General features: G+C 38.2%; 1 protein-coding gene across 3 annotated transcripts in view; it reads left to right on the top strand.

The window, feature by feature from the left end:
* Positions 1-25,400, top strand: part of EMB2083 (AAA-type ATPase family protein) — a 159,364-nt gene that overhangs the window by 50,864 nt on the left and 83,100 nt on the right. For all 3 annotated transcript variants that reach the window (XM_089829566.1, XM_089829561.1, XM_089829559.1), the window contains exon 2: positions 12,306-12,478. In XM_089829566.1, coding sequence (XP_089685692.1) covers positions 12,306-12,478 — 173 coding nt within the window. The remainder of the gene's footprint in view (positions 1-12,305; positions 12,479-25,400) is intronic.

Here is a 25,400-nt window from a genome sequence, read left to right as displayed (position 1 = left end):
ATTTAATTCTAAAATAAAAAGTAATAACTATTGTTGGACTGTTTATAATCCTTTGGGAAACTTTGTGGAGCCCTTTATAATAAAACTTAGGGAAACTTTGTGGAGCCGTTTATAAGAACCCTTAGGGAAACTTCGTGGACCCCTTTATAAGGCGTTATTGGCATTTTAGGAAGCTATTGTAGAGTTGTTTTTCTTGTGTATTTGCAATTCCGATTGGAATTGAGTCCTTGTTCCAGTTCCAGTGGTGAAAGACCCTAGTAGTCTTTAATTGCAGTTATAGTGGTTAGGAGCCAGCTTGGTCTGTCTTTGGAGATATCGTTTTTGATATTTCATTTGTGTGTTGTTTAACTCTGTGAAGTTTTTACTTAAAGATCAATTTGATATAATATGGGATATATACTATGAAAATACAAATATTTTGTTCTTTGTAACTAATTATGATTTTTAATGAGTCCTTATGTTGGAATTTATTCACCAACAATACATTTGGCATCTACGAACCAAATAGGTGACTCATATCAATTGAGGGTGCCGAAGAGAGACAAAGTTTGCCGAGTGTCGAAGGGTGTCAAGTAGCGAAGGGAGTTGAACATAGCTTAAGCGGCCTTGAGTGGCAAAGGGTGACAGAATGGAGTGGCAATATTGTATGGGTGGGGGGGGGGGGGTGTAAGTTCATTGTACGTATGTCCACTAGTGTTGTATAGGTGTAGAGAGAGTGAACACCCTAGTTGTACAAGCCGTATTTCCATCAAGAACATTGCATGGAAGGTCGTATAGTGGATGTATTGTGGGGTATAGGTGACGTATGTAAAATTGCAGATCGGTATATTACAGGTAATTAGAGCTAGTGATCTTGCAAACTTGTCACACAGTGAATGTGAAACGAGCTTATTTTATACATTAGAAGAAGGTAGTGTTCTGCAGACAAAATGAGGGAGCCTAACATTGAAATCACAACATTGCTGAAGGAGCTAACGAGAAGCCATGCTCAGGTTAATAAAACCATGGCTAGGGAAGAACAACGATGACAACTCATAGAAGGTCAAACACACAATGTTCGCACTCTCAACCATTGATGTTGAATTTTCCCCAAAAAACATAAATGGCTCACAAAGAGTGAGAACACACTTTCTTGGTGACACAAGAGCAACAAAGACAAGATTGGAGGGATGCAAAATTTGAGGGAGAGATATCCTAGGATTACATGAATCTATAAATGAAATATTCTGATAACACAAGCCACGACCATTAAAACGATGACATCAAATGGAAGACTGGCAAGCTAAATTTATCATCCATTGATGGGTTTAGGAAAACATTAACATAAGCGTGGGTATAGAAAATTGATATCTACTTCTAGCTATATTTGATGTGTGAATTTGCAACACTTCACCTGGAAGGAGTTGCTCATGAATGGTGGCACCATGAGATAGTCACCTTCGGTCACAATTGAGTCACTTCGTATGGAGATTTCATGGAGAAATTGATAGATTTCTTTGATGGGAATGATCCAAAGTTCAACTTAAAGGAGTTGGCACAACTAAAGCAGAGTGGACCTGTGGACTATTACTTTTCAAAATTTTAGGGGTTGTCACTATTGGTTATTGATATGTTTGAGAGGACTTGTCATGTTGTTCATGGATGGATTGATGGAACCCTTCAAGTATTGGGTTGAAGTTTTTAATCCTAATACGTTTACTTGTAGGAATCACACACATTCCCAACCACCTCTTTAATAAAAAGACAGGTACACGTAACCATTTTAGAGGAAGCCTCTGATGGATGAGGCCACTTGTTAGGAGCTTTGGAGGAGAAAGCTTTGTTTCATTTGCATGGAGCCTTAGGTATTGAGTCATAATTGTCTTGGCAAGGGGAAGATTCACTATGTTGAGGTGATACTTGTTGATGAGGAAAAAGATAAATTTCCCAAAGTGCAAGAGGAAGAGAATGATCATGTAAAGAGAATGAACAACCTAGTTGTACGAGACATTTTTCCATTAGGGACATCACATGAAAGGTTGTAAGCGCAAGTATCGCATACTTGCACTTATTGTGCAGTAAAATTGCTTGTCGATACATTGTAGTGCTATTAGAGGATCACCACAATTGTGCAAAGGTGAGGTTTTATTGCTACACTTTTTACAACTTTTGAAAGCAATGTATTTTGGGTTTGTGGCACACTTGAGGGGGGAGTGAGCCACAATCATGCTTGATAGTGGGACCATACTCAATTTTCAATTCATCACTTGTCACTAAATGAGCTTTACACATGATGAAGCATGAGGGATTTGAGGTCCATGTGACAGGAGGAAATTTACAGGCCTACACTAATGTGATTCCACAATTGAGCATTACCATGCGGAACTACATAACTAAAAATGGTTCTTTGTTATAGATTTGGATGATATAGATGTCATATTGGGCATTCAATGGATGGAGACTTGAGACCATTACACACAAAGTTTCAAGATGATGGAGTTCTCATTTGAGGTGGATAGAAAGAAGGTGGTAATAAGAAGGATGCCCAATAGAGGCCCAAGATAGATTTCAGTAAAAAGATAAAAGAGGCATTTTTAGACGAGATAAGAATCAAGTATATAACTTTGACATTGATGATGCGAAAGGGAAGAATGTGGTTGAGATACCTTCCATATGCTCCTTGTTGACATTTTAAAGGATTGGAGCCCTGATTTGTTGGTTGAGTACTCCAAGAACACCTTTGTATAATAGTTGATGGATGGTCAAATATAGGATAATATCTATAATATGGTTGATTCATTGACTACAATTACAAAATTTATTTAATACCTTACCCAAAACTGAAAAAGATGATCATAGGAGAGATTCATAATCCACCCCTAGCAGGATTGCTAGGATCAAATTTGCAATTGCTCAAGGGCAAGCAATCTCTGGGCAGAGAGGATTGTAATGTCCCCAAAATAGTTGAAGGATTAAATTAAATTAATTGATTAAGTGGTTTCAAACTTAATCATAATATCTTATAGACCCTTCTAATTAATAAGTTTGATAATTAAATAAAAATGAAACTTCCTAGAGTCCTTAATAAGCCCATGTTGGCATTATAGGAAGGCATTGTGGAGGTATTTTTTCGTGTGTATTTTTAATTCCAATTGGAATTGAGTTCTTGTTGCAGTTTTGGAGGTGTAAGACCCTCATTAGTCTGTAATTGTAGTTTTAGTGGTTAGCAACCATCCTAGTTTGTTATTGGAGATATCGTTTTAGATATTTCACTTGAGCATAATTATTCAACTTTGTGAAGTCTTCACTTGGAGAAAAATCTGATTTATTCTGAGATATATACTTTGAAAATACATATTCTTTTTTTCTTTGTAATTGATTTTGGTTGTTGACAAGTGTCGTGTGTTAGAATTTATTCATCAATAATATATTTGGCATTTTATGAACCTCATAGTTGACTCATCAATTGCGGGTGCCAAAGGGAGACGAAGGGTGCTAAGTGCCGAAGGGTGTCAAGTGTAAAAGGGTACCGAGTGTCGAAGAGAGCTGAAGCAGAAGCGATAAATGGTGATGGTGTTGAGTGACAACATGGTACAGGTGGCGTAAGTGCATCGTACGAGTGCTGAGGAATGTCCTACACATGCGAAGAAGGTGAAGAACCTAGTCTTATGGACCATATTTTTGTTAGAGACATCATTGGGAAGGTCATATAGTGTAAGTATCGTGGGGTGTAGATGTTGTACGATGGAATTTCTTATTGATACATTACAATGGCTTTTATTCAAAGCTATAGGAAACACAATTGCTTAAGAGTAAGAGAAGGTGAAGGTAAACTATAGTTCAAAAACTACTATGGAGGCTTGAGACCAGAAATAGAACTTCTAAAGTGAAGAGAAAGATGTTGTAACATGACAAAGTTTGAACAAGTAACAATGACTATGTTTTTGGCTAATGAAAAAAATTAGAAGATATAAATTGAAATGACTAACTTCAGATTAAACTAACCTTGATATCATAAATGAATTTTGCATATGCATAAATGTAAAACAACTGAAGGAAGTAAAAATATAAGAGCAAATAACCAGAGTTCTGAAATGCAACATGTGAACTTAATCATTTGAGATTTACTAAACATCTTAAAGAATTATATTCATACAAAGGTAAATGGAAGAGAACACACATTGTTTATGTAGTAGATGGAAGAGGGTGTCATGAATGTCTTGTTCTTGTCATGGATGGGGAAAAGGCATCATTGGGGCATTTAACCACCCTACCACGGATCATTTCGCTCCTCCCTTGCAGCTTGACCTCTGCTAAGGATGAGGTAAGAGAGGGAGCAAGTATCCTAGGAATCGGTGTAAGGGTTCCTACTTCTAATTCGATCATACTCTCAGCTTCCTATTGTTTGACATCAACACTTGACTGGAGATAGTATCCAAAATACCTAGGGTGACCAGCACTTTTAATAGTGCACCTTGGCCAAGGATTTTTTTTCTTTTTTGTGAAGTCAATGTTTTGCCCTATCCCACTTGCTTTTAGGTCTCAACAGCAAAAAGAGATCCGTACAAGGTTAGGAATCTGATCTAACTTGTAACCTTGAGGTTCTGGTCCATCTCAAGACCTCCAGCCTATCTTGGCATTATTATTTCTTTGGTTAAGCAACCCTAGCTATCGAGTTTAACATTAGTGGACTTCATGAGAAGGTTCGGTTCAATAGGACTTGCATACTAACAAACCGACCCTGTTCTATTTTGATTGTACTTTTTAGGTTTTATCTAAGTGCCAAGAGATAGTAGTGAGTTAATTGTTGCCTTTGGTGTGTATGTATTATGATTGTCCACTGCCAAAGATGTTTAAGGCCACATGGAAGCCATATAGATTGGACATGAGAAATAGGAATATGACTTTCTTTCTGTTGATAAAAAAGAACCTAACTAGTCTTTAATATGCAATTAGAAATTCTAGACTATTGATAATTCAACTTGGTAACAAGGTCTATAGTCAGTACATGCATGTCTGAAGTAGAGTGTATAAGAATGAAAATTAGAGTTTGTGAACTTGACAATTCCTAACCCTAGACCTAAAAAAAATTCAGGAAGTCTCCTTTTGCACTAGCAAAATATGGTAAGTCTATTTACATTGATTATCATAGTCTTTGAATTCCATAAAGTATTACTTACGTAAGCAGCTGTAAACGTTATCTCAAAAACTTCCTCAAGGCAAAAGAACCGCAACACTCTATCCCAGGCTTCCTGAAAAGAAGAGGAAAAGTTGGGTAAGCTTACCACAACATAACCGTTCTTAATTGATGGGAAACGTTTGAAAAGAAGAAACTAAACAAAATTTGAGAACTTCCTTCTAATGCAAGAGTTAAGCCTCTTATTGATATCCTAATAGAAAGCCCAAGTTAACACATATAGTTTATGTTAATGACATCTATTGACAAGAGAATAGTAACAGATAATATTAAGACTTAAGGTAGCAAGAATACATGCTTGAATGTATGTGTTGTCAAAGGCTATTTACCACATTTACTTCAGTAACAAAATGTTGCAAGAGCCGAAGGTGCCCGATGCAGTCTCTCAAACAAGGCTTCGTTACAATGTATGCAAAGTTCACCCAACCACTGTTCCTGTGAAATGGAAGATTGGATAACATGACTGTGAAGACATTTGTCTAGGCTATCAAGATTCAATGTTGCATTTTTGTGTAAATTTGGTAGACCAGGGACATACACGAACTTCCTCCAACTCCTACATTTGAGATTCTGAGTGTCATACTCGATGATTGAGATGGGAATTGAAGAAAGGTACCTTCTTAAGCTCTATACAAGCTGCCTAGACACCTGTCAAGCAGTCTTCTTGTAGAGTAAATCTCCCATACAAAAGAAAATCGATTTCTTTTCTTCTCCACCACCACAAACCGAGATTGATTCGAAAACGGAATTAAATTTCTTTCCACCAACTACTCACTTTGCCATCCTAGTTGATCAGCCATCTTTGCTGTTCGATACTATGACATGGTACTCTTTCCGTGCCACTCCTATGTGTAATCCGGAATGGAGAAAATGTCTTCCTTCTATAGTTCATGAGAATTTTTTTATGATTTGATAATCTGTGGCTTCTTGTCGTAAATTAACATCGACTAGAATACCTTGGTTAGGCATAAGGTGATGTCGAGAAAGACATAAATTGTACGATGATGAGAGATTTAATAGGAACAATATATGATGCAGGAGCATCCTAGGCTTTCCTGCAATCCTGCATGTTTGGAGGGATTTTGGTTAAGTGTTGAGGAGTATCAAGCTTGGATTTTGGTGGAGTTATGTTTTCATGGTTAGGGATGTGTTGGAGACACATTGAGGAACCTTTCCTCATGATTGCATAGCGATTGGATGGATTGAGTTGAAGTTTGAACTGTTTGAACCTTGCTGCTGGAACTGTGTTTTTTCTGGTTTCCGGGTGCCTATTGCAGAGTGTATAACTAATTATCCTTGATGAATGAGAGGTTGCGCACTTCTAGGATTGAAGAGGGCCTAGAGTACTTCCTTGTATCAAGAGCGCAAGTCCTAATTCATTATAGGTTGGGAGATATGACAATTCTCTCGGACTATCGATTTCTAGCAGTTTCGTACGACAGTCTGCTGTGGGTGACTTTTAGGATGGATGCGCACTTTTCCTTGGGGAGTCAGCCTTTGTGCATTTAAGGGGTTGTAGAGGACTTAGATTTCTACCTACGGTTTGAAGCGTGAGCTCTAATTCAATCGGAGCTAGGAGATATCGCGATTTTACTCGAATATCAATTTCTGGATATTTAATTGCTGTTGCAGGCTAATTTGTGGTATTTAATTTATGTATTTGTATTTAATTTATGTTTTGGGACGACTTGTGGCTTAGATTGGTATAAGTAGGGATCTTGTGGAGTCTTTTAGTCATTGAGTTTGTAGATGGAAGGAAGGACATATGTGAATTTGAGGAGCTAGAGCTGCGGCTTAGGAACTAGAGGATCTCTTGGTGGATCTATGGGTACAAGTGTGGATTCTTCTTGGTGTTTTTATCCAGTTGTGTATCTGGATTAGCTGAGATTGGCTGTAAGTTGGATCATGTTGGATCTTGCAGAACTGATTTGTAATTTGCTAATTGTATTTGGCCCTAACCCAGAATGCCTTATAGCCGGGTATATTGCATGTAATCAGTTATATATCTACGAATCAAGAATTGTAATTTGGTATCAGATCTTGCATTATTATTTCTTGTTGTTTTGTTTCCGCTGTGTGGTTGTATAGCTGGGGGCTAGGACAACTCCTTTGGGGAGTCTTCTACCTTGCACTGCATCAGGTGGTATCAGAGCGAAGGTTGTTCGTGAGTGTGTAGGTAGATCGCCAAAGCTGAGGTAGTTTGCACTAGGACTTGGGTTGAAGAAGGTTGATCTCATGGCTGATTGATCTTCTGGATTGGTGGATTTATTGCTTAGGGTTTGCTAAAATTTTGGAAGATGCCTCCAAGAAGATTGGACCCTAGGGCATTTGTTGATCTTAGTGGTATTGTAGAAGAACGGATCTCAAAGAAGACGAGAGTAGAATTCAGATATGAGATTGCATTGATGAAGAGTGACATGATTGCTAAAATTGTAAGTGCTTTAGGTGGTGTACCTAGACATGTGGGTACTAAAGATGGTTATGAGGAAATTGCTGAAGACTTTGAATTTGTTGAATCAAGTGGTGAGACCAGAATTGATCGTATGGAGAGACCTATGGGAAATAGGGTTGGTCAGTTTGCTCGACCTGGATCTCAGTTGAAGCTGAAGCATAAGATGGAGGTTTCTAATTTTTTGGGTACTTTGAATCCTAAAGACTTGATTGATTGGATTGGTGAATTGGAAGACTACTTTGAGCTTGAGGATATTGAGGATCCACTCAGAGTAAGGTTGACACAAACTAAGTTGAAGGGACATGCTGCTCTTTGGTGGAAAGAACTACAAAGAGATAGAGAAGAGGAAGGTGAAATGAAGATCACTAGATGGAAATTGATGGTGACTAAGTTGAAGGCTAAGTTCATTCCTGTTGATTATGACCTTGAGTTGTTTAATAGGTTGCAGAATCTGAAGCAGAAGGATATGATTGTGAAAGATTATACAAAGGAGTTCTACAAGTTGATTATTCGTTCTGGGCATAGAGAATTGTCAAAGGAGAAGGTAGCTTGGTATATTAATGGTTTGAGATTCAATATTTAAGATGAGGTTGGTATGCTGAATATTTCTTCAGTTGAGGATGCTTATCAATATGCTTTCAGAGTAGAGGAGAAGCTAAAGAGGAAGAATCAAGGTAGTTCCCGAGGAAAGGAGAAGCAGGATAGTTCGGCACAAGCTAAACCAAAAGTAGAAGGTGAACCAAAACCCGTTGAACAGAAAAAGAGGACAGGTGGAGGTGTGTTCAGAGGTAATTGTTTCAAGTGTGATCAAGAAGGGCATAGATCTTTTGAATGTCCGATTGGGAGGACAACTGCTGTTATGAATGAGGTTGCAGTCCAGGATAGTCAACCTGAGCAAGGAGAGAGTTTGTTGGCTCGACAAGTATTGATTGGTGAGAGGACATTGGATTCTTGTCAGAGAACTAGCTTGTTCAAGACTTGTTGTAAGTTTGGTGGTAAAGTCTGCAAGGTGATTGTGGATGGTGGTAGCACTGATAACCTTGTTGTTGAAGAGATGGTTCAGAAACTTGGTTTATAGGATTGGCTGGTTGCAAGGTGAGCATGCTTTGGAAGTGAGGTAGCAATGCCTTGTTGATTTTCAGATTGGGCAGTATAAGGATCAAGTGTTGTGTGATATTGTGGATATGAACAGTTGTCATGTGTTACTTGGCAGAGCTTGGCAGTATGATTGCAAGGCTGTGCATGATTGTGTCAAGAATGTTTTTACTGTTGAGAAAGGTGGTAGGAAGTTTTCCTTGATTCCTTCGCAGAATGAAGAGCTTGGTTGGAGGAACCTGAGTATTGGCAGCCAAGTTGAGTTGGCAGATTCTGAGAAGGTTGGAGATCCGCATGGAAAGCAGACTTATGGAACACCTATGGTAGATGTGAAGAAGAAGAAGAAAAACAAGGGAAAGAGTGTGCAAGTTGAAGACTTGGAGGATGTGTATGTGAAGAACCAGTTCGGAATTTATGTGTTGAATCTCAAAAGATGTTCTTCCAGTTACTAGAACATCTTTTCGAACCTGGGGTGTTTGATGCAAGAGCATCCTAGGCTTTCCTGCAATCCTGCATGTTTGGAGGGATTTTGGTTAAGTGTTGAGGAGTATCAAGCTTGGATTTTGGTGGAGTTATGTTTTCATGGTTAGGGATGTGTTGGAGACACACTGGGGAACCTTTCCTCATGATTGCATAGAGATTGGATGGATTGAGTTGAAGTTTGAACTATTTAAACCTTGCTGCTAGAACTGTGTTTTTTTTTGGTTTTCGGTTACCTGTTGCAGAGTGTATGACTAATTATCCTTAATGAATGAGAGGCTACGCACTTCAGGGATTGAAGAGGGCCTAGAGTACTTCCTTGTATCAAGAGCGCAAGTCCTAATTCATTATAGGTTGGGAGATATGGCAATTCTTTTGGAGTATTGATTTCTGACAATTTCGCGTGACAGTTTGCTGTGGGTGACTTTTAGGATGGATGTGCACTTTTCCTTGGGGAATCAACCTTTGCGCATTTAAGGGGTTGTAGAGGACCTAGATTTCTACCTACGGTTCGAAGCACGAGTTCTAATTCAATCAGAGCTTGGAGATGTCGCGATTTTACTCGGATATCAATTTTTGGATATTTAATTACTGTTGCAGGCTGACTTGTGGCATTTAATTTATGTATTTGTATTTAATTTGTGTTCTGGGCCGACTTGTGGCTTAGATTGGTATAAGTAGGGGTCTTGTGGAGTCTTTTAGTCATTGAGTTTGCGGATGGAAGGAAGGACAAATGCAAATTTGAGTAGCTAGAGCTATGGCTTAGGAACTAGAGGATCTCTTGGTGGACCTGCGAGTACAAGTGTGGATTCTTCTTGGTGTTCTTATTTAGTTGTGTATCTAGACTAGCTGAGATTGGTTGTAAGTTGGATCATGTTGGATCTTGCAGAACTGATTTTGTAATTTGCTATTTGTATTTGGCCCTAACTCGGAAGGCCTTACGTTCGGGCATATTGCATGTAATCAGTTATATATCTATGCATCAAGAATTGTAATTTGGTATCAGATCTTGCATTATTATTTGTTGTTGTTGTGTTTCCGTTGTGTGGTTGTATAGCTGGGGGCTAGGACATTTCCTTTGGGGACTCTCCTGCCTTGCACTGCGTCAATATAACACTCAATCAAATCTAGAAATGATTAAAACCAAGGTGGTAGCTAAGGAACAAAGATAAGAAGTATTATTGATTTAGTAAAAGAGAACATTAAGGTAGCAAAATGTTGGGGAATGTATTCATCTATTTACGTTCATAATGTTTAGCCCATGTTACCCATTCACGTAAACGTGATTATTCACGATCCATAATGTTTAGCCCATGTATCTATAATCACTCAAGCATGAATTATGAAATAATTTGGCAAATTTGCATTAAAGATGACTATACATGTTGGTTATACATCCATAGGATCTAGATGGCTAGATCATTGATAATACAAGAATTAAAAGGTTATGATGACCATGATAGAATTGTCTAGTGTCGAGAAGAATTATCCGAGTCGGGTACACTTACAGTTGAAGGGTATTAAACATCATCTCTTGAAGACTGAACCCTATTAGGTTGCTCTATTCTAGTGCCTAGTCAGTCTTACCAGTGTCAAAAGATCTTGTTCCCTCTTTAGATCAGTATACCTCATCTCCCTTTTCTGATGATGCCTTTTCCCCTTCTGGATTGACCACAATGCTCCTGCATCCAATTCCAGAACATGTGGTTAGACCATTAATGATTAAACTTAGCAATAATAACTTCAACATATATCAAAATTTGCTTTTACTGTTTCAACTTGTATTAAATCATTTGATCAATCGAGTTCGTTAATAACCTTATGTACAATATTAATGCATCAAAACACAATTTAAATCATGCAGGATCCATGCACACAATGTTCATGAAACCAAAAACTGGAACCGTTGTAGAATAGGAAATCCTAGCTCCAACGGCTGAATCATTTAAACCAATTGGGAGCGCATTATTACAATTATTACAATGAACTGATCAGTTAAATGAACAATTCTATCAGTTCATTTAAACAATGAACTGATCACCATTCATTTAATAGTTAAAAAATTATTGTTTTCCTCATTGCAATAGAAATATGGAGTCTCACAAATATTTTTGTGACAGAATACTGAGAATCAAGTATTTTAATTGTAATATGCTCACCTATATATTTTAGATAGTAAGCAGTATTTAAAACCTTCTATAAATATTTCTGAATTGATTAAAGATTCTTCCAAATTTATCTTCTCTCATAGGCTGGTAGGAGAAACAACTCTGATACCACTGTAATATCCCCCTAGGGATATTATCTCCAAACTTTTAAGAGTGATATCTCCAATAGACAATGAGTTTCCGTCCGCTGCCTTCAAGATTGAGGTTTTCCATCCTCAAACGTACTGAAAACGACAACTTCCTGGAATTCTCCAAGAGAAAACCATAACCAAACATTAAACCAATATAATCCAAAATGAGCTTTTCCACATTCTTTAATAGCAAATCCTGTGACCTTTTCTTTTCTCTTTGTCCTTGTCTTGGAATTCCTTTTCTCTGTCTCTTATTTAACCCCTTCTTTTAAAAATGACTTGATTAATATTCATTAAGCTCCATTAATGCCAATTTGATATTTATTAAGTTTTCATTGAACTTCCAATGTCCCCAAAAAATGGGCATTGAAAGTTAAACATCTACCTAATTGAATGAATTGTCTCCTTTAAATATTAAGTTGTAGGGAATGACACAAGTTTTCTCTCTCTAAGCAAAGAATGTTCCGTAATTGCGTTGTTCTTAATATTATATGAATATCATAATCCTCAAATATCGACACAATTTTTTTTATTTCAAGTTTCTAAGAATAGTATGTTACAATGTAAGTTTGACATATATTACTTGTGTACTTCTATATTTTAGGTTCATATTTGTAATTTTAGAGCTCAAAGTAAAATTGATCATTTGACCTTAAAACTATCTGATACATCTTTAGCTTATGACTATTTTAACAAAGGAATAGCTTTGTTTTATGTCTTTTAATTAATTAATTTTTTTTCCTATGCTGGAGGCAATGACAACAATTTTGTCTTCTAAGTGCTCGTATTTGACATGGTTTCAGCTGGCATACTCTTGTGTGGGGACCCTGGGACTGGGAAAACATTACTAGCAAAAGCAGTAGCTGGCGAGGCAGGTGTAAATTTTTTTTCAATATCAGCTTCCCAGTTTGTAGAGATGTATGTTGGAGTTGGTGCTTCTCGTGTTCGAGCCCTGTATGATGAAGCCAAAGAAAATGTAAGTACTTTTGTGTATCATTAAAGTAGGTCTATGTATTCTATCATGGCTATTAGTTAAGCAGGTGCTAATTTATAGCCTGTTCGAGACATATTATTTGTTGCATGTACCTGACTCATTGAATTAAATGCTCTCTGGTATTCATATATGCTGATAGTTAATCTATTATATTTTTGTTGTCATTTTGAAGAATTTTGGTGTGTGCATGAAGTGGATGATTTTGAACTTAGAGACATAGGAAATGAGATTTGCATACAAGCAAGAAATATATAGATAAAATACATAATAATAAGTTAATAGAAGCACAAAATGTCTAAACTCTTCTAAGCTTTCTGCAGGAAGCATCTTGTGGAGACTAAAGCTTGTGGAAATGTAGTTTATAAGAAATTTTGCATAACATGATTGTATTTCTAAAATAATTGGTACTCAATAGTTCAATGAAAAGTTTGGTCTTTAGAATATTTCAATCTTATATTATGCAGATAGCTGACTAAATATAAGATTTTAGTTTTATAGGCTTGAAGATTATCTGAAGTTAGTTCTAATTTTTTGAAATTCATCATTGTATCCAATTTTTTTGTTTTAACTCTTGAAAAATTGAAATAGTCTTAGCTTGGATGAATCTTAATGGTATAACAGATAGATCTCACCATGTTTTAAAATATCTCTCTCTATCTAATTAGAGAAATAGTGAAAAATGTGTGATAGGCCCAATCCCATATATTTATGTCTGGGATGTAGAGAGGTAGATACATATACAAAAATGCAAATAGAAGTAAGAGAGATGTAGGATTTAATTCGATTTGAAGCTCTGTTATGATTATGATACATGAGATTTAGACATACAAGTCGAACTGAAATAATATGAAGCATTTGATTTAGTTTGAAACTTGATGTGATCCAAACAAGATATTCTAGACAATACAATGGAAGATATTGTCATATTTTGAAAGCATACGCGTGTCTTGTGATGTTTATATAAGAATGTCTGTTGATGGGTTGACTATGATGATAAATAAAAGGATATAATTAAGTAATGTATGCCTTTTAAGTTTTTAACAGTCTGGGTGGTCTTGAGTGTTGTTGTTTGTGAGGACCTCTTCTTGTTCTGCCTTCATTCTGCCTTCAGAACTCAGTTGGATTGGTTTGAGTGCAAAGTGCTGGAATTTGGAATTTTCTGGTGTCTTATCTTGGGTTGAATGTTGTGTGATTGTTTTTAATTGACTTTTGCACAAACAAATCAATATAGTGACAACAAATACTATAAAATGCAAAGCAATGAAAAATCACTCAATAATGTTCTCGTTTGTCCTCAAATATTCAATGATATCAAATCTGATATAATTACAGCAGCAAGATATTCCCTTCAATAGTGTAATCTATATTGATTGCAAATGAAATGCTAACATACTCAGAGGATATGAACAATGTACTTAATAAGATGCCATATGATTGATTCCTCAATGAGGAAGGTGATGCTTAAGCTGGAAGATTTGCGGCTGTATGTAATGTCCCCATTTTAGTTGCAGCAGATTTGATGATTTCAGTCTATCATTGGGTCCTTGTAGGCTGATACTAGTGTTTAGAGGACCTTGTGGTGGAGTTATAAGGCTCTCTTGTGACCAATGGTGATTTTTGGTTCTGTTTTGAGGGACTTACTATTTATAGTAAGTTAATAGATGGTTCCGATGAACTTAGATGAGTAAGAGGAGTTGAATGATGCTCTCAATTTTGCTTCTGGTTTGGGCTTAAAGAATCTTGGAGGGAGTGTCTATTTTTGGTAAGTCACCCCGTCATGTTCATTCATTGTCTTCATTAGAGTCACTCATTTGCTATCAGATTTTGATTTTGATGCTTCTTCAGTTATTTTCGCAAGACAGATGGATTATGATTTTTGTTTAATTAAATTCGTTAAGGTTGTTATTTTTGCTAGTATTGTATATTGGCCACCTTAGTGTCATAGCTCTTTGTAACTTGTTTGAAAAGTTTTAAATCTTGGTTATGTGTTAGAATATATATATATATAAAATTTGGAAAAAAGGGGTAAAAACTTTATTGAAGATTAGAAAGCAACATTACAAAGGAAACAAAGGATTGAGGTCCCAAGGAAAAACAAGAGCACCGAACCAAACAAAGATAAAACAGCCAACACCATCATCTATCGCCATTCCTAGCCCTATCCTCAACAAGAATATTCGTTAAGTCGAGACGATGCTCCTGAGGAACCAACTCCCACTCAATTCTCAATCCCTCAACATGCTCAGAAGCCCATTTCACCAAACAATCAGCTGCCCTATTCCACTCCCTTGTAATATGGACAAAAGTCACCATTTCCATCAAAGAACTAAGCCGTAGAATTTGTTACACAACCCTAGCCAACTGCTAGTTGACATTAGCCACTTTCTGCTCAATAAGCAAATTGATCAAAATCTAGGAATTAGATTCACAAACAATCCTTCTCCACCCCAAAGCATGAGCTCTCTCAAGAGCGGCAAGAATAGCCAACCCTTCCACTAAGTTGATGGTCTATATCCCTTCATAGATCAAAAAGAGGAAGATCACTGAGCCCGGAGAATCTCTACCAATGCCCACAATACCAGCCGGTCTTGGATTGCCACTTGAAGATCCATCTGTATTGATCTTCAAAACACCATAAGGGAGAACTTTCCATTTGCCATCCGTATCAATTTTTTGCTTCTCACGATGCCCTTTCTTAGCCCTAGTCAAAGTTAAAGATGAGCCTTGAATCCCCAGTCTCTCCACCAACTCTGTATCTCTTTTCTCCAAAGGGAATTCCACTTCACACCTAGCTTCCATTATTTCTTGAACCATGCCCGATAATCTCTGCCAAATTTGTTGCACCAACCTCTATTCTCCACGAAATTTCCTTCGATTGCGTTCCAGCCAAATCTGCCACAATAAGAAGATAGGCCCTACAAACCACACCTCTTGCAAAAAAGAGGCCACAGAAGGGGCTGACCCATCCCTTGCCAAAATTCAATCAAGGAGGAAGCATGAACACAAGGAGTTGACCAAACACCCCACCAAAAATGCCAAAGTTGGAGGACAAAAGAGCAATGAAAAAACAAGTGGGTAGAGTCCTCATTAGCCCCACACATAACACAAACAAAATGACTGTGGAAACCTCTCTTCCGAATGTTATCCCAAGCCAAACACTTATTCCAGGAAAAACAATTACATTTTCGCCAAGAAAGCTTGTTCTAGACCTTCTTCCACCACTGAATTTCAGGCCCAACCAACCTATGAGACAATAACCTACTATAACCAGAGGCTACAATATAGGTCCCCATAGGATTGGGGGACTAGGCAAGCATGCCATCTTCTCGGAGAGAGCTACATCTTCTCAGAGAGAGGATACTTTGCGGCACAACACACCTGCAAACCAACAACCGACCACTCATCTGGGGACTTCCATTTGGCCATCTCCATCTGACCACAGGGGAAAAAGGACTTAAAATCACTCACCCATGACCAACCAGCCTCGAGAAATCTCTAGCAAAGATTCAACAAGTTGGGAAACAGAGAAGTGATGGGAGGAAAACCATCCCAAGAATCAGACCAGAATTGGACCTCTGTCCCCCTCTTGTAGATCCAAAATAATCCATCCTTAATAAGTGTAGCCCCTTTCTTGAGGGTGCCCCATATCACAGAGCCCTTCCCCACAAGGGGGTACCTAGAAATATCGAGTTGAGGGATCTCTGGGAGATAATTCTGAGAAAGAACCTTGGCCCAGCTCTTATCCTGCTCATTACACCACCGCCAATACAATTTAGCAGCCAAAGTCTCTCCAGTCAAAGCCGACTGCCTCAAGCCTAGTTCACCATATTGTTTCAGACTAAAAACAACCTCCTATCTAGCCAAACTCCATTTGGAGGACTCCAAGCAACCAACCCATAAAAATTGTCGCACCACAGAATACAAGGTCCTTTAGAAAGCCCATAGGGGCAACCTGGAGCATGCATCTATAAATGGGCAGAGCTTGCACCATCGACTTAATCAACTAGACATAGCCAACAAACGATAACCATCGATGAGTCCAGTGATTAATTTTCACCTGAAATTTATCCAAAATAATCTGCAAGATTCCCTAGGCATTCTACTCACCGAGATGGGAATGCCAAGGTAACTCATTGGGAGAGTCCCGATCTGAAATCTCAAAGTGTGAGCAATCCTTTGCTGAATGGTGCCCATAGTGTTGAAGAAGAAAATGGAAGATTTTCCCTCATTAATCTGCTGACCGGAGGCAACTAGGTAAGCATCCAAGACCCTTCATAAATTAGAGGCCTTCTGCATTGTAGCCATCCCCATTAAAGCAGTATCATCCACAAATTGTAAGTGAGTTTGCAGAGGTAAGGTGCCACCCCACCTCCAACCTTGAATGAGACCAGACTCCACACTCTGTTTAATCCATCTCCCCAAGCCTTGAGCCAAAAGATTAAACAAGTAAAGGGAAAGACGATCGCCCTGACGAAGCCCCTTAGAAGCCCCAAATAGCTCAGATTACTTCCATTGATAAGCACAAAGAAAGAGACTGAAGTAACACAACTCAAAACCCATTGAATCCATTCTTCAGAGAAGCCAAAAGCACCAAGAACCTGTTGAAGGAAGGACCACCTAACTTTGTCATAAGCCTTAGCCATGTCCAATTTGATAAACATCGATTTTTCTTTTGAATTGGCCATAGAATGGATGACCTCAATTGCAATAACAATCCCATCCAGAATTTTCCTACCAGCCACAAAACCACTTTGTTCTTCGGAGATTAGTTCCTCAAGCCCCTTCTTCAACCTATTAGCAATAAGTTTAGAAATAATTTATAGATTACATTGCATAAAGAAATGGGCCGAAATTGGCTTAACCTACCAGCCCTCTCGCTCTTGGGAATAAGAGCAAGAAAAGTAGCATTTAGAGCCCTTAACAACTACTTATTGTGTTGAGACTCATGAACCATAGCCAGGAGGTCAAGTTTGATGATATCCCAAAATTCTTGAAAAAACTCAATTGGGAAGCCATCAGGACCAGGCGCCTTCGCGCCTTCCCTTTCTTCATATTAAAAACAATCCCTTCAAGCTCTTCAAGTGAGATATCACTCATGAGTTGTTGATTCATATCTCCAAACACGAGAGAGGGGATACAAGAAAGAATTTGTGCTTCCTGAGGAGACCCCCCTTGCGAGTCATCTTGAAAGAGAGATTCAAAGTATAGTACTGCCTCCCTAGAAATTTCTGAGGAGGAAAGATGGTCTCCCCTGTCATTCACCAGACCAGAGATAGAATTGCCATGGTGCCTGGCTTTCACTGAATTGAATAAGAAAGCTGTATTTTTATCCCCTTCTTGTAGCCACTCAATACAAGCCTTTTGTTTCCAATACATTTCCTCTTGTAGTTCCCATTCTTCCAGCGATTTCACAGCTCGAGCCTCGTCCTAAAGTAACTTAGCCATGACCCCATCCTCCCTTAACCTCCTTGTGATACCATCCAGATTTCCCTGAGCCAACGCCTTTGCATGGAAGATATTCGCAAATTATTGACGATTCCACCGTTTGAGCTAAAATTTAACATATTGAAGTAGCTTAGCAAAGGCATATATTGATGTACCATAGGTTGGTCTACCTTTCTTCCACTAGTCAGAAACCAAGTCATTCAAAGAGGGGTCCTGCAACCACATGAGTTGGAACCTAAAAGAGCGCACACGAGGCACACGAGTTGACTCAGTAGCAAGTTTAATAGGATGACCACATCCCTTCAACCTAGTAACAAGAAACCAAAAATCGATCTAACCTTTCTGCAGTGCAAAACTCATTGACCTGATGATTGTTCTAGGTGAACTGACCATTGTTGCATTTGATATCAACAAGATTCAAGGTATTGATATTGTCTTGAAGCAGTAGTGTAGAGGGCTCCGACCTTCCAGTACCACCACGCTTCTCAGCCAACTCACAAATAGCATTGAAATCTCCAGCCAAAATCCATGGATGGAAAGGCATCATGCTACGGATCAGCCTGATATGGGACCACAAACTTTGTTTACCTTGAAAATTGGTAAGACCATAAATATTAGAAAATAAAATGACTTCCCCTGTCTCAAGGTTAGTAGTAATCATAGACATAAGAGGATTTAGAAGATATCCACCAAAGAGGCTAGATTCTTCGAGGATTCCATAAACATGCCAGACCCCCAAAAGCTCCATGAGGTCCAATGCATTGGCACTCCCCATTTCTCCACAACTTAGGTGCCAAACCTTGCATATTCTTGACAGATAACTTAGTTTCCTGCAAAAAGATGACATCAGGACCTTGCCTTCTAACTAACTCATGAATTGCTTTTTGTCTAGGGCCGCCGTTCAAGCCTTGTACATTCCATGACAGAACAATCATTTTAAGGGGCATGAAAAAATAGAATCTAGAGTCTTTACTGCCCCTGACCCCACCAAATTCTCACCAGCTAGTTTAATCTTTTCCACATCCTTTTTTCTGCCAAGTTTAACAAATTTCTCTGCCCGCCCTTCTTAATATCTTTTTGCAAAATGCCCAATTTGGGAGGAGGCTTGATCTTCGTAGTTGAGTTTGAGCCAGTGTTTTGCTCAAGAGACAAAGAATCTACACTTGCTATTGTAACAATGGCCAAGGGTTCCTGTACCTCAGAAACCCCCCTCTGCTGATCAGCTTCGGAAGAATCAAGAACAAGATCCTCCTGAGCTTAAGCCCACAAGCCCTTGATCCAAGTTGATCAATCCCGGGTTCACCTCCTATTGGCTGAGCTCATCCAAAACCTCAAATCTATTGAAGGTACCTTCATCTTGCCTTTCTTTAAAAGGCCTCTTTTGACCCCTGTTCTGATTTCGAGCCTTGACTGGAGCAAAACCATCAGAAGCACCTACCTCATTAGGAGAAATGTTCTTCGCTTTATCTGTTTTAGGAAGATTTCTCGTAGGCTGTGAAGGCTGGGACTCCCTAAGCTTGTACCTTGTGCATCTCCATTGCATATGGCCGTATTCTCGACAAAACCGACAACAAAAAGGAAGAGTTTCGCAGTCCAAATGCTGCACCCAAGAATAAGAGCTTGCACACATATCTATTGCATCGGGTAAAGGCCTACTTAGATCAATTTCAACACAAATGTGTGCAAAAGTCATTACCTTTTTTCCCAAGTTTGTGATGAAGTCTTAATAGGATTTCCAAGCACCAAGGCCAAAAGGTGCAGCACATCCTCTCGATAGCATTCCACCGGCAACCTTGGTAAACGAACCCACACCGGGACATGATTTGGAAGCTCCTTTGCGGGGTTGAAACCAGCATGCCAGTGCTTGATAAACAACCGTACCTTTTTGTGAAAAGAGGGGCCTCCCTCAAATACCCTATTGCGATGAACAGTGCAATTAAAAGTAACCATGAAATAATTGTTCGCTAGCAACATTATATCCATTGCCCCCTCCGACTCCCAATTCCTCTGGGCCTAAACCTCCAAAAATTGCAAGGAAACCCTCATCCCCATAAACTTACAATATAAGGAGCGATTTGAATAATACTCAACATCTTCAGCAATCATCTTAGCTGGAACATCCAGTTTTGGCCTCTCCTTGCACCTCTTGAGACAACTGTTAATCTTTGTAATTTGTGAGCCATTAGATAGTTCACAGTCCCTGTGTTCGGAGTAAACAAATTGTTATCGAAGGTCTTCATCCCTTGACTTGAAAATTTTGAGCCTATCGCTGCCCGAAAATTCAAGTGAGGGCTCCTCATTGACGTCTCACCCTTTGAGCAGGCCATCATGCCAGGAAAAAATACGAACCCCAAAACTGGGAGAGGAAATCCTCCTCACACCCTTCTTCTTAGCCCCTTCGAACACCATGATGGAGCCCAAATTCTAGTCTCCATTTTTGCACACTCTCTTATCACTTTGATATCCATGTCATGTCAACCTTATGGAGTATATGTGTATCAGCGACAGGGGTAATGGGTAAAGCACATAAAGAACACTAAATATCTTTGCCGCATCCTTTTATGATAGGAATTGATTGATGAAGATTGAAATATAACATTCAGTGATATCACCAGAGACAAACATTTCAGCAGCATGCATATTCTTCAATATTTCATCATTTGTATCTATGAAGATGTAAGAGGATTCTAATTTCCAGATTGGTCACAATAGAAAGTATCACGTTATAACTACAAATATGCAAAGTATCATATAGCTGTATTCTGGACATATTCTATATTTGGCCATTACATGTGTAGATTGTTATGATGATCATATTTGGTAAAGGGACATCAAGCATATTGGATATTGCATTGCCTAGAGGTGCTTTCTCCCCACATTGAATGTTTCAAACTGATTGTATCATGTGTCGGTAAGCATCATATGGCAATCCAAAATAATTTGCAGAGTATAACAAGGACAGCAGTATTCCCGAACAAGCTCTTTCCGTCAGCTTTCAGTATCCGTGGTTCAACGCTGTGCAGAAAAGTTGGAGTCAGTTGTTCAGCAATTTTTAACTTCAGTAATGCTTGAGGGGAAGGCTGCGGGAAGTGATCTACAAGAAAATTATCATAATATTATTTTTGAAATTTATCAGTGTGCCCCTCAGATGCTATTGGCTGCCATTTCAAATCCAACCCAGGAACTACTAACAGATCAGGTAGATGTTCGGTTGAAGGCAGTGCATTTGTTGGGAAAATTACTTGCATTGCATGGACGACATGTTGCACAAGAGTACCATCAACTATTTGCTGAATTCTTAAAAAGATGCTCTGATAAGACTGTGGAAGTAAGGTTGGCTGCTGTGGAATGTGCAAAAGATTGTGTTTTGGCAAATCCATACGGAAATGAGGCTTCTGATATTCTTTCTGGGTTTCAAGGTCGTCTTCTAGACTTTGATGATAAAGTTCGAATTCAAGTTGTAAATGTGATTTGTGACGTAGCAAAAACAAATCCTAGATGTGTATCTTGTGAGATTATTAAAAATGTGGCAGAGTGTTTACATGACAAGAAGGTTTTTGTAAGAAAGAACATTCTTTAGAAACTTGTAGAAGTTTATGGGCTTATTGCATGAAGTGCTTCGAAGGCTTTGTTACCCACAGTGAGGAATTCTAGGGGATTCCGGATAAAATTATAAGAGTTTGTTTTGATAAAGATTGCAAAGAATTTAGGAATGGAGCTTATCTTTGCAGAGGGCCTATTTCCTATCTAGCTTCCTGTGGATGAGAGATGCCACCATTGAATTGCTATTCTATCCCAGTGATATTAGAGCTTTAGAGCACATCTTAACTCAAAAGGAAAGATTACAATAGGAAATGCAAGCATAGCGATCATTCATGTCAGATTGAAAGAGGATTAGAGTCATTGGGAGTCAGAATTCGGGTTTGATGTTGGACTATTTTTATCACATTGGGGTTTTTCAACACAGTCACCGTATGGGAGAGATATTTGTTCGGTAAGCATCATTCACGTTCAAACAGATTCTGTATTGAAGCACAATGTTTGGAGAGTTACATGCGTTCAACGTCCAGGAATAAGCACGAAAAACCTAGAATGTGAGCATCATGGTGCACAGATTTTCTTTGGGTATAAGAATTCCAAATACAATGACAATTCGCACTCCTTGCATAAACCAACACCACGATAAATGGAGAGGCATGTGCAGAATAATCGCATGTCTATATGGGCAATGATTTTGAAGGATTCAAAGTAGAAGAGACCCATGTGCGATGCTTGAGAGTAACCTTCGAAGGAGATTATGGTGTCTGCACGTGTTTCCCTCTATGCTCTACATTTTGTGATCATTAGGGATTTGGTGTTCACATCCCAATAGAACCGCTCGGTGTTGTGTTTTTATTAATTTTATAAATTTATGAGTATGTAATGTGGTTATTTTTGTTGCAAGTTTGGAGGTGTATGCGTGACCCCGCAGGAGCAATGGGGAGTCTTAGGTGGACATGTAGCATGATATAAAAGCTTAAGTGATATTCATATGGCGTATAATAACGCTGCATTGTAAACAAGCCAGTAATCCGCAGGAAGCAAGCAAAAATATTATTTAAAATGGTGTATGTTGAAGGGACCCGTGTAAATGGAGATACAACGGCAGTTCTTGGCTTTATTATCTTTAAAATTCATCAACAGTCGGTTGTTGTTTAAAAACAATTTAAAACAAATTGATTAGTTTTGGTGAGGAGGTGCGTTGCTTGAGGGAATAAAACCGACACATCTTCTATGTCTATAAATATATGTAAAGCAAGGCTGAAAACATAGATGATACTTTTTATTGCTGTTAAAAAAAGCAGCTATCCATTCTCATGCATACATTTTAATTTTTTTTCTCTAAAGGAGGAGTTGGAGATCTGAACAAAGCAAAGAAGATTCAGATTTTTTAGTATTATTTCCAAGCATTGTGTGGATCGAAGTGTGTTGGTTAGAGCAACCAAAGGTTGAGTGTCTTCAATACAATCTGTCCAACAATAAAATCAGTAAGAATTTTATTTGTCTTAGAGTTTGAACAGATATTACTCGTCCTTTATAATTTTGTTGTTCATTTATTCATAATTTGTTGATTTGATAAGTACATTAAATTGTTCATAATTATTCAGATTTGACAAATACAAATAGTGCAGAATATAATTTCCTTCCCATTATTTGTATCTATTGTGACCGCATGATGGTTAAAGCATAATAGACTAATCTGAATACACTGACGTGTAACAATTTGTGGCATCGTAATTAGTGAGTTATCAATAAATATCATATTATCAATATCATAAAGTTGTATGTAAGAAATATATGTTTGACTCTACTAGCGAATCAAAATTTGGCACTGATCATAAATCTACTCATAAATATTGAATTTGACGCTGGCATTTCTCTACCTTTTTTCTTTGAGGATATGATTTCATGTAATAATTCGTTTTAAAAGTTTTCTTTTCAGCAACATACAATTTTAATAAAGTAGTCAAAGTTTGAAGTTATTAATTGCAATCCAGATAATTTCCGTGACACTTGCTAGTTGAGGAGTTTTGTTTTTGTGTTATAATCCGCTATAATACATCTTGCATTTGAGTTTTCGATTTGGGTACACAGGCCTTGGTCCAGCGGAACAGGGGATTTGATTTAGTCTTGCCACGTTGGCCAAAATCAGTTAGATACTCAACATCGAGCAGGCAAGGCTCGTAGGTTTCTAACCAGCGATTCTGATAACCAACACACCAAACCCCACACCTTCAATCCTCCCAACCCACGCAGTAGAGAAGAAACAAAGGCCGCGGGCATGCAAAGCCTCAAGCTATAACAACCAAAATACAAGATTTTAACACTTCACCCAACACCCACCACTGACATAGGCAAAACCCATAGGAATCACCTACAAAGAAAGCTTCCCACGCAAGACAAAATAGAGGATTTCGCAAAATGAACGGGCAGGAACTTGCGCATGAACTAGAAGCTCGCACTACGGAGAGTCGGCCAAGACCAAGACATAACTGATAGAGCCGACCCCAAACCTTACCCCTGCAGACACCAAACGCCCCTCTTCGCAAGCACAGAAAAGATCAGATAGAGCTAGGGCGCGGATGCCCTAGCTCGAGTTGCGGAATGCTCGCTCGTGAGCCATTGTTGCCAATCATCAACAAAGAACAGTCTTGTGTCTTAGAATATCATGATATGGTTGAAAAGGTCATTTTTGGAGCTAAAGGGAATCGGTAAATTTTATTACTCAAATATGTTCCCAAGTATAAAGCAAAAGACTTTTAAGTGAAAGGTGTCTTGAAGAAGTCAAATTTATTAATTATAAAAGCAATGCTTTGTAAGAAGGGAATTCATTCCTATTGCCTTTGCTATTTTATGAGTTTGGTGTTTCTTGAAGGGTTTCAGTATTGGGGTTTGAGAGGACTGATTCCTCCATCCTTTATACACTTTGAGCTATTGAAATATATGGTGAACTGTGCTCTGATTCTAAAGATTATTTCTGCATTTTGGGATTGGAAATGTGGTACTGAAGTATACCAATTTGATCACATTATTGCTGCAATTTATAACTGGTTTGGACACCATTACCTAGTCCTTCATTTCTGTTCCATGTACTATTGCTTGAAGGCATTAATAGTGCTGCAAATTAGGCATTTCAATCTGCAAGAGGACATTCTCCTTGGACAGCCAGACTGAGAAGGTAATGTGGGGTTTCCTAGCAGCTGTGAGTGAATTATAACAGCCTACGATTTATTTAAGGACTGAAATAGATTATCACCAGGCCTGGAACTCCATTCTATTCTGCTGTAATGTTATCCACATTCACAGGTTCATGTTAGTTGTTTATCCTTGAGTTATTATTGTAATAATTGCAAATGATTTCAATTCATCATATTATGTTGGCAATGATAGTGGTTCATTTTCATGTTATTTGTATGAGCATTTATATATATTTGAAAACAGAAAAAAACTTATATATTTAAAAAAAAACCAAAAAAACCAAAAGCTTTCAAAAAAAAAAAAAAAAAATTCTCCAACATTGCTACAGTGTGAGCTAACTGGACTCTTACTGTGGTATCAGATCTTGCATGATAAGTGTTTGAGAAAATTTCAAATGACTAGAATTGAAGTTAGAACCAGTTGGGTTCTCTACCCTGTAGATGATCACTTCAAATCAGCAGTGAACATTCAGAAAAGAGCTAGTAATTTCTCGCATAAATCTGCACTATTTAATTATATGCCTTAAACCTAGGTGTACTTTGACAGAAATGATGATGTCCTCTTCAATCCCACAAAGCCATACATCCATAGCCAGAAATAATTGATAGAAACCTGGAACCTTCACCAGATGCATCTGAAAATTCCTCAAACCAGCCGCCCCTTTGGGAAAAATAACTATAAAATGTTTTGATCTCAATATCTCAAAATAAGGGTTGAAAAC

The sequence above is a fragment of the Cupressus sempervirens genome, chromosome 1 (assembly GCF_028749045.1).
Source record: "Cupressus sempervirens isolate cs-2001-9-10 chromosome 1, ASM2874904v1, whole genome shotgun sequence".
NCBI lineage: Eukaryota > Viridiplantae > Streptophyta > Pinopsida > Cupressales > Cupressaceae > Cupressus > Cupressus sempervirens.
This window is presented reverse-complemented; position numbering and strand designations above follow the sequence as displayed.